Below are 10,828 nucleotides of genomic sequence, written 5' to 3'. Positions count from 1 at the left end.
AAGAAGTTGCTCTGATAACATGTGAGTTTTTAGAGAGAGAGAATGCGACGAGGGATTAAAGACTTTAATTTTGTTGTTATTCATAATTAATGAAATACATGAATATTTATATAAAATAAATAAAGATGGGTAACTAACCACTACTTTAGTTACTTTAGTTGATCCCACTAAGTACCACTAATTAAAACACAAAATATATATTTTCAGACGTTAAAATTAATTCCACTCACAATTTCTAAAATGGAGTAGAATGCAAAATGCTAAACATTCAAAGCCCAAATTTTCAAACTTGGCGACATTTTTATTGCACACAGTAATACATATATATAGTAGACACATAAAGGCTTTTGACGTGGGCTTTTGACGTGGCTTAACCGTTCGGTAACGGCGAACAACTAGGTCTTGAGAATCGTAACTGAGATTTTGTTTCTATAGAGAAATCATAAGAGTGAGACCACTCAATCCGTCGAAGAGCATAAAAAATTGCTAATTAAAGGGAAACATCGTCTCAATTGAGAATTTCTCACTCATCCCCACAATGTATATCCCTCGAAAGAGGTCTCATCGAGGAAAATGATCAATCTTGTGTATCTAGGTTTAAAGCTCATGAAACATCACTTAAGCATTTGGAATAGATCGTCATTCCTAATTAGCTAATCTTTGCACATAATACAATAGATGTACAGATGAAGTCGCACAACACACATTGTGTACAAACTTAAAATAATAGGGCGATGGGCCCAAGATTAGAACCAATGCACGTAAGAGACTTGCGAAGTTGGGTGATGTACCCTTTTTTCAACTTTGTTTATTATTTTTGTCTTTTGAATTTTTTTACTTCTTCAATTTTGTTCTTGGTTGAAGGTGTAAAATATTATTCTTAAGAATGACCAAAAGTTTATTTCAAGCTAAACATTGATTATTATCCCAACAGAGTCGTTAGAAAAGTTGTAATACCAAAAATTGACTCTTCCTAACAAGGAGTTTTTAAACTCGATGGTCGCACCCCATAACTTACATTTCCCTCGAGTCTCAAGTGAGAAGAGAAACTAAAATTATAAGCATGGCTAGAGTACATTTAACAATGTTGATTTAGACTAACTTTGACTTTTTATAAAGTTGCCACCTAATTTACTTCTCGAAAAAGTAAGAAAAAAAATATTTACATATTCAAACGCATTTTAAAGTTTTTGTTCTTGGTTCATTACTTGGTTATACGTGAGAAAGGACATCGACATTATCTCACATGCCCATTAAATGATGATCTCTATTTTACACTTTTGACCATTTAAAAAAAATATTATTTTATATCTTATTTATTTATTTCATCCTAAAACATATATATATGAATGTAAGCTTAAACTTGTGTCTAGTTTTAGTAAAAATTTATTCCTAAGGTCACGTGTCCTCTTCTCGATCCTAAGTTAAAACATAATAAAATAAATAAAAATGCAAGTACATGTAGGGTGAGAGAATGATGCTTCAAAATAGTAATTATAAATGAGTTAAAATGTTTGTTTAAAAATAAAATCCAAACACGCCTTTATTTAAAATTATTTTTTTATTTTTGTTATAAATAATATCTTTTGGTGTTTTGAAATATTTTAAATTTTTTTAAATGAAAATAATGAATATAAATGTAATAAGGAAATAAAGACTTGAACCAAACATGTCCTAAACAAAGATATTGTTTTGGTTTTTGTTAGAAATAATATATTTTGGTGTTATATATTTTTTTTTGGAATTTTTTGGAATTAATTAGAGTACTTAAAAGCAAAAGAAGAAAAAAAAAGAGAAAACAAAACTTGTCCAAGGCCATCCAGTAGCTAAGGTGGCAACTCGGCCTGGTACACGTGGACAAAGTGTGGATGGCCATGGGCGAGTTCACAAATTTTAAAATAAAAGTAGTTCTAACTAGGGGTGAAAAAAATTACCGATATTATAGGTATATCGAAAATATGTACCGCAATATATTAAAAATATCAATTTTTAAGGTATACCGAAAAAAGATAAGGTATGGTACCTATATCGAAATTATTTGTACGGTAAAAATATGAGATTTTCAAAATTTTAGTATATCGAAATACCGAAATAGTATTTATAAATATATATATATATAATATTTATAAGGAAATAAATAAATTTAATATTAATATAAAAATATAATTTGTAAAAAACAAATCAAAATATAATTATACTTTAATATTATTCAGTATATGTCATCTTTATCTTAACTATACGATTTAAAAAAGATTCAACCAAACTTTCAATCTCCTGGAGCGGTGAAAAGGAGTGAAAGTAAGTACCAAATTTTTTCAATTATTATCAAAGATATTTTTACAATCTCATCCTCAATGGTTGCTAGTGAGTATGTTTTTAGTTTAGGTAAATGATAGTTGATCTTCTTATGAACAATTTAACTCTTAAAATGGTGGAGATATTGTTGTACACAAATGATTGGCTAAAAGAAGATAAATTCAACTTAGGAAAAATTAACTAATATTTATTATTATTATTATTTTCTAACATGAATTATATTATCAATTTATAAAAAAAAATTACATATACAAATACGATTAAAAATCGTTTTGAATCTCCCTCTCTCGTATCCACTTTAGTCTAACTTAAAAATTATACTTATGTTTATTTTTAATAATTTTAATTTTTTAACTAATTTAATTTTGAACATTTGCTAATTTTTAAAATGGTTAGATTTTAAGAAGAATATTTTATTTTTTTATTTTTTTTATTTTTAGGTATGAAAGATATAATATCGAAATCGTACCGAAATTAAAGTAAGATAAATATATGATTTTTTCTGTACCAAAAACTTTCGACAAAGTATATATAAATAATTAAGATATACACTACCAACCTATCCCTACTTGTAAGTTTGAGATCTAGAGTGGGTAATGGGAAAGAAGTCCTAGATTTGAATCCTAGGAAACACAACTGTATTTTCTTACTTCGGATAAGAAAGCTTATATATTTGGGTGGGTTATTTATTAAATAAGTCGTGTGGGCCAGTGACCTGAGATGTGAATGTGAGGGAGGAAAGACCAAACTACAAAATCCCTGTTTGGGAAATTTGTCAAAATGATCTTAAAAGGTCAATAAATGCGTTAGTTATCTGCGCATAAATTTAGTTGCGCAAATGATCATTTCAAAATATTCTTAACGAAATTACCCTTGTCGCGTTACGCGAAGGATAGGATCGTCTCGCGAAAGAAAAACCTGTGAAAAGTCCAGAATGATTGTGGCCTTCGTGTGACGACTGTGCCCTTCGATTGACGATTGTGCCCTTCGATTGACGATTGTGTCCTTCGCGTGACGATCGTGCCATTCGTGTTACGCGACATGGGTAATTTCACAAGCTTTCCATTCGTGTGATGATCCTTTCCTTCGCGTTACGCAACGGGGTAATTTCGTCAAAATATTTTGAAGTGGTCATTTGTAGGGGTGGGTCGGTACGGTATACCTTAATGTTTTATTCATATTTTATACCTTATCAAAAATTTCGGTATACAAAAAATTCATATATTTACCTTTACTTGATTTCAGAATACCTTAATTTTGGTACGGTATCGGTATTATACTTTTGATACCTAAAAAATATATTAAATTTAAAAAAAATAATCTTATCGGTAAGATAGATATTGCATATATTGAATAATATTTTAGTATAATTATATTTTGATATTATTAAAAAAAAATTATATTTCTATAATTAAATTAATATCAGATGTATTTAATTATTTCCTTATAAGTATTATATATATATATATATAATATACTTTAATTTATAAATACTATTTCGGTATTTTGGTATATCTTCATATACCAAAATTTTAAAAATCTCATACCTTTACCTTACTAATAATTTCGGTATCGGTACTATATCTTACATTTTTTCGGTGTACCTTAAAAATCAATATTTTCGATATATTGCAGTACAATATTTTCGATATAGCTATAATATCGGTAATTTTTTCCACCCATGTCATTTGCGCAATTAAATTTATACGCGATGACCAGCGCATTTAAGATGCTTTTTAGTAGGGGTGGCCAAAAAATCCGATCCGAAAGACCCGATCCGTTGATCCGGCCTATCCGATCCGACAAAATCTGTATCCGATGGATCGGATTCGGATACCGATCCGATATTTTTACCTGATTTCCGGATCGGATATGGATCGGGCAAAAAAGATTTCGGATATCCGAAGCCGATCCGGTGATTTTTAAAATTTATTAAATAAACAAACCCAAACAAAATATAATTAAATAAATACAAACCCAACCAAAAATTTCTCTCTTCCTATATTTTCCTTCCTGTTTCTCTTTACAAACCCAAATAAAAATATTATTAAACAATTACAAACTAAACAAAAATTTATCTCTTTCTTTCTTCTCTTTACAAACCCAAACAAAAATACAAAATCTCCCTCTTCCTTATGTTTTCTCCCATTTTCCTTTACAAACCCAAACAAAAATATGTCTCTTTCATTTGTTTTTCTTCCCATTTCCCTTTAGATCTGTTCTCAAATCGTCATTATTCATAATTGAAATCCTTAATAGAACAATTTCAATTTTCTAGCATATGAAAAAAAATTAAAATATGAAAAAAATCGGATCGACGGGTATTCGGCTGGCCGATCCGATCCGGTATTTTCGGATCGGATAGTGGTCGGATACCGGATCGGATACGGATCACAATTTTTGAAAAAAATAAAGGCGGATATCCGATCCGAAATACCGGATCGTATCCGATCCGTAGGTTTGTCCATCCCTACTTTTTAAGGTCATTTCGTCAAATTTCCCTCTTGCTTATACATTTTCTTTTCAATAATTTTTTATTGCAAAAGAGCGCCCAAAAATTTGGTTGGCTTCGAATTTCCTCGGTCACCATTTCCTATTCTTCAGTCGCCTCGCCAAAAAAAATTGTGTAGAGTCGGATTTAAGCGTTGGCACGAAAAGTGTCCCGTAACTAGAAACACGATCATTAGAGTGACCATCTAAAAGACCAAATAAGCAAAGCTTGTTAAACCCTTCTCTTTACATATAAACACAAGCAAATTAATTAAATAAAATATTTTTAATCTACTTAATTTGTTTGATTTATTCTATTAAAATAAGTTAAAATTTTAATTATAAATTTAGTAGAAAATCAAATTAAAATTTATTCTATTAAAATAAGTTTAAATTTTAATTATAAATTTAATGTAAAATATGATTTTCTACCTATATGAAATTAAGTCATTTATAATTATGAAATTAAATTATATTTTATATATTATTTTTTAAGAACTAAATATAGACATTGCAGTGATTTTGAATAATATTTTAAAATAAACATAATTCAAATTATTGTGACATATAAAATGAGTTTAATAAATCATAATTGGGGTGAAATTGAATATTAAAAACGATTTGGGAGGTATTTAGCAAATTATAAGTTTCATTTATTTATTTATGGGCAGAGACATATTCAAAGAGATAGGTACCCCTCCAATTTCCCGGCAGATACTTTAAGAAACCCTACTTCGCTTTCAACTTCGACCGCCGACTTCGAATCCAAACCCTCCTTTTTAGATTGATTTGCTCACAATCAATCAGTGGAGGTGATTTTTCCTTGATCTTCAATGGCGGACGAGCAGAACGGTCTGAAGAGCGAAAGCAGTGATTACTCGTCGGAGGATGAAGGGACTGAGGATTATCGACGCGGAGGTTATCATTCTGTCAAAATCGGTGATTCTTTCAAGCACGGCCGTTATGTAGTGCAGAGTAAGCTTGGTTGGGGTCATTTCTCCACTGTCTGGCTCGCTTGGGATACTCACCAACTAGTATGTTCTCTTTTGTCTCCTGCTGGCTGGCTCTTTCTCAGCGTGAATGCTGTTTTTTTTTTTATAAAAGGCGTCTCTTTTTTGTATTTTCGTTCCCCTTGAGTTTTCCCTATGGTGTGCTGATTCCATGGATGTTCCATGTTTAAGGGTTTTTTTAAATTGATGATCTTAATGAAGTAGAATCAGTGATACTATATTATGATTTAATGCAGTCTGAAGACTTATTGTTTTTGCATGTTAACTGCTGTGGTTAGATAATGACTACATTTTTTGTTTTGTAGAGATACGTTGCCCTAAAAGTACAGAAAAGCGCACAGCATTACACTGATGCAGCTATGGACGAAATTACAATTTTAAAGCAGGTAGCAGAAGGTGATCCAGATGATAAGAAATGTGTTGTGAAGTTATTGGATAACTTTAAGCATTCAGGGCCACACGGGCAACATGTTTGCATGGTTTTTGAGTACTTGGGTGATAATCTATTAACCCTCATAAAGTATTCAGACTACCGTGGTGTACCGCTAAGCATGGTTAAGGAAATTTGCTTCCATATTCTAGTTGGGCTGGATTACCTACATCGCCAGCTTTCAATCATTCACACTGATTTGAAGCCAGAGAATGTCCTTCTTTGCTCTATGATTGATCCAACTAAAGATCCTGTGAAGTCAGGTGCAACTCTTATTCTCCCAACGGATAAAACCCCTCAGCATAGTAGTGCTCCAAAAGATGTGAAGGACACGAAAAGTAATCTAACAAAGAATCAGAAAAAGAAAATCCGCAAGAAAGCTAAGCGGGCTACTCAAAACACAAGTGGAAGGGTAGCCTCTGAGGACAATGAGCAGGATGATGAAACGCCTCGATCAGAAGATTCTCATAATGGTGAAGTTAATATCTCTAATGTTCCTCAGAAGGAGGAAGCACCAAGCAAGGATGGATTAAACCATGATTCACAAGGAAAACATGGTCGAAGGAGGAGTCGTTCAACTAGGCAAAGACTATTGTCAGAGGTTGACATGAATTGCAAGTTGGTTGATTTTGGGAATTCTTGTTGGACGTATAAACAATTTACAGCGGATATCCAAACAAGACAGTATAGGTGTCCCGAGGTGCTTCTTGGATCTAAATATTCAACTCCTGCTGATCTTTGGTCCTTTGCTTGCATTTGTTTTGAGCTAGCAACTGGTGATGTCCTTTTTGATCCTCATTCAGGTGACAACTACGAGAGAGATGAGGTAATTGAATTCAGCAATTTTTTTTGTTGTGATACGCAATTGAAGCTATATTTTATCTCTTTGACACGCCGATCCTGTTATATGTGAGTTATTTGGGCTCTAGCCTAATATTGAGTATTAATCGTTCTGCAGATGTATCCTTGAAATTATCCTTTAATCCAAGGCTGTTTTGTTTAGCTTGATCATATGCTTGAACTGAGTAATATTTGAATGTGAGATTAACTTCTCTGTAAGGCTTTGTTTGATCTGGGGTTATTTGTATAACCACTTAGTTATTTTCAAATAATCCTGTTTAATATAGATTATACAAAACCAGGTTGTTGGAGTAAAAATATATTGTCCATTGGGGTATCAATATATAATGAATAAGTACGTTACAAAAGCTCAGGGTATTTTGGTATTTTAATTGATGATTTGAATAATGTGACAGTAGATTAGATAATGAGTTATTGTAAATAATCTCAAATAAACACATCAAACAATGCCTAAATATTTAGCCACCTCTTCATGTTTGGTATTGCACACTTGACTACTTGAGTCTTGTTTGATGAAGATTGAAGGGTTATAAATCCTAACAACCCTTATCTTCTCATAATCACGAATATTTTAGTAATTTAACCTAAATAATCCACTTCTTTTATCAAACTGTTATTTTTTTTTTCAAAATATTGGTTTATTTAAAAAAAATACTACATCAAACAAGCTCCTGAATGTATTATTTATTATTATCATGGATGCCTGCTTTCTATTACGACATTTGTTAAACTCTTATTTTATTTCTTGTTTGTTTTGGTCTTGAAAATATTATGAAGTGTTATAGAGTCCACTATTGAAGCATTGTTGTACTCTTAGTTCTAATTCCCATTAGGCTTATATGTTTTGTGTAAAAACCTTAGATGTTGTTATTGATGAATATTATTTGTGATAATTATTATTAGCTTTGTAACTTTTAGTTCATTTTGTATACTATCTATGCCTGATATAATTAATGAAATAATACAATTATATCACGACATTAGCAATTTTCTTTCTTCACTTGTTTTTGAGCTTTACTTTATATTGAAATGACTAATGAGCATCTACATAATAGGGTGCAATCCTCTCCTTCCATTAGAAATTCAATCCTTATATTTTTTCTCTGTGTAGGCTTAAGGGCAATGTGACATAACTATTGAGGGTGAAAGGGGATCCTAAATCCAATTATTTTTGAATACCTTCGAATATATTTTCCATCAATTTATTTATTTTAAACTAAATGCTTATATAAATTCAAAAACCACGAATTGTGATTTCTAGTGAACAAGTGCTAATTCAAAATGTGGAACAATAAACAAATACTAAGAGAGACTTTACTTATAGCATCAAATACCATCTTCTATGCAGATAAGGCTTACATTCTTAAAAAATGTCTTAACATTCCATCATAGTGCATGCGGTGTAATCGCACCATACTCTTAGACTTTCTCCGCACCAAAGACACATTTCTTACTTTTGAAGATTCATTCATTTCTTTTAGTCCATATGTTCCTTAGGATGCATACAAACATAATGTCAGTTTGAAAACACTTGTGTTTTTGTATTTGAGTTCTGATACAATATATTAGGAAAAGTGGTGCCCAAGTCATTTGCAGTCATTTAAATGGTTTATCTATTAATAGTAGACAAAAGAAGACAATTATATATTTTAAATTGTAACTAGAATATAACTGCAACTGCTATAATTATTAAGTAACAATTATAATAAAGCAGTTATAACTATCTGAAGGTTGTTATTATAAATACAACCAAGATTGTATTTACAGTTATGATATATGAAATAACTAGTTTATACTAGACGGTCTTCTTCTTCTTCTTATCTGGGACTCTATTCTTTTCTTATCTATGGAATTCTGTATTGAGATAAATAGTGGAGTAAGTAATAATTGGAGTATTGAATGAAATAGTATTGAATTTGGATTATCTCTCTCTCATGCTTAAGGTATCCATATATTTCTAGATCTCTTGGCTTGTACTTTACATATTCAAATCCCATGAGAAATATGTCTAAACAAAGTTTTTCAAGAATTCTTCTCTAGCTATTCAAGAATTATGTTCTTTATCAATAGGTTTATTATATACATGCATTCTTTGTTAAGACTATATTCTTGTGTGTTGCAGGATCATTTAGCATTGATGATGGAGCTTCTTGGAACGATGCCACGCAAGGTATGGATTAACTAATTAGACCTTCTTATGTAAATTCTTTCAAAAGGAAACTATTTTTCTTCACCAATTTATGTGCCTTTGACCTGTTTTGACTTGGAAAAGAATTATCCCCAACTATTTCCTAGAGGTTGATTAAGAAAATTATAAGTGAGGAATTTTTAGTAGTAGAAGAACAAGTATAGAAACTCATGAAAATTTTTATGACAGAAGAATATATGAACTTTCAGAAGGGGACAAATAAATATGTACATGGCAGCATACCTACAAACCTATTTAAGTGGTTAAATGACCATCTAATTTTCGGTTACCTAAAGAAAAACAAACAAAAGAAAACGGTCATTTCCATTTTGCAGCGCGTAAAATGAGCAGTGGGTATAACCCACCTTAAGTAGTAGTATTTTTTTCTTTAATTTCTAAGCTTTTGAAACTTGTGAAGACAATAATAGCCTCTACTTACAGATTGCTTTAGGAGGGCGTTATTCCAGGGAATACTTCAATAGGCACGGGGATTTAAGGCATATTCGACGTTTACGTTTCTGGTCAATGAATAAAGTGATAATGGAGAAATACGATTTCAATGAGCAAGATGCAAAGGACATGTGCGATTTCCTAGTCCCAATACTAGATTTTGTACCTGATAAAAGACCGACAGCTGCAGCTTGTCTTAAGCATCCTTGGTTTAATCCTGTCCCTAGGGTTCTCCAGCCTTCTTTACCGGGTCCAGAGAAAATGGACGAAAAAAATGAGACGGAAGCAATGGAGGTTGGGGTAGGAAATATTGCTATTAACGGGTCAAGATAAAGAAAGACATGTGCTTTATGAGAATCATTGCGGATTTCCTCTACATGACATCAAATGGTGTTTTTATACTCTTTAACTCATGTTGATTTGATATGTATTGGAACGATTTTTTTTTTTAGTTTTTGTATTGTTGCGTATTATTTTGAGGAACTACTGTTATGATTTGGAGTGATGGTATTTTTATGTTGTAGCAATCTTTCGAAATGTTGGGAGGTGTTTAGGGTTTCTATTATGATTGCATTTTTGGTGAACTTTGTAAAACAGAGCTGGTGAGATTGTGCTAAGCAAGAGTAAACCACACAATACTCTCTTTATTGTTTTCTTACATGCCCAGTTGTGTTTCTTTTTGGAAGTTTGTTCATGTAACTCAATTATTGTGTTACATTGGATTGATAAATAATGTTACCAAATTAATTATTAGCTCAACTGAAAAACTATCTCCAAGTTATATTTGTTTAGCCTGATTTTAAATTGTATGTTTTTATAAATTATTTTGATTTTACAAGTTTACATGATGCATTAGTTCTTAAATTAATATTATGTTTAAAGTATTTTAAATTGAATGATTTTTTTTTTCTTCTAATTTTGGTTAAATGTAATTAGACTTATTTATTTATATATTTTCAAATTCACAATTGAAAATAACTGTGGGGTATTTCTTTTTGTTATTATTATTATTTTTAAACAGCAAAGTTTGAGGGATTGGATACCACAATTTGACTAACCAAGTCATTGTGATGTTTCACCATT

General features: G+C 31.1%; 1 protein-coding gene across 1 annotated transcript; it reads left to right on the top strand.

Moving 5' to 3' along the window:
* Window positions 1-5,484: 5,484 nt before the first annotated feature.
* Window positions 5,485-10,310, top strand: LOC124911895 (SRSF protein kinase 2-like). Its single transcript, XM_047452426.1, has 4 exons — window positions 5,485-5,840; window positions 6,122-7,072; window positions 9,230-9,277; window positions 9,737-10,310. Exons 1-4 carry the CDS (start codon window positions 5,640-5,642, stop codon window positions 10,076-10,078), a joined length of 1,542 nt encoding a protein of 513 aa, XP_047308382.1. The 5' UTR covers window positions 5,485-5,639; the 3' UTR covers window positions 10,079-10,310.
* Window positions 10,311-10,828: the final 518 nt, after the last annotated feature.

The sequence above is a fragment of the Impatiens glandulifera genome, chromosome 8 (assembly GCF_907164915.1).
Source record: "Impatiens glandulifera chromosome 8, dImpGla2.1, whole genome shotgun sequence".
NCBI lineage: Eukaryota > Viridiplantae > Streptophyta > Magnoliopsida > Ericales > Balsaminaceae > Impatiens > Impatiens glandulifera.
The sequence above is the reverse complement of the archived record's forward strand: the minus strand, read 5'-3'. Positions and strand labels throughout refer to the sequence as shown.

What these genes read in the sequence shown, in the direction of transcription:
- LOC124911895 (XM_047452426.1), top strand. Translation starts at nt 5,640, where the DNA reads ATGGCGGACGAGCAGAACGGTCTGAAGAGCGAAAGCAGTGATTACTCG. An exon ending in ACAACTACGAGAGAGATGAG is followed by an intron (nt 7,073 to 9,229) that starts GTAATTGAATTC and finishes TGTGTGTTGCAG; the next exon opens with GATCATTTAGCATTGATGAT. An exon ending in TTGGAACGATGCCACGCAAG is followed by an intron (nt 9,278 to 9,736) that starts GTATGGATTAAC and finishes CTCTACTTACAG; the next exon opens with ATTGCTTTAGGAGGGCGTTA.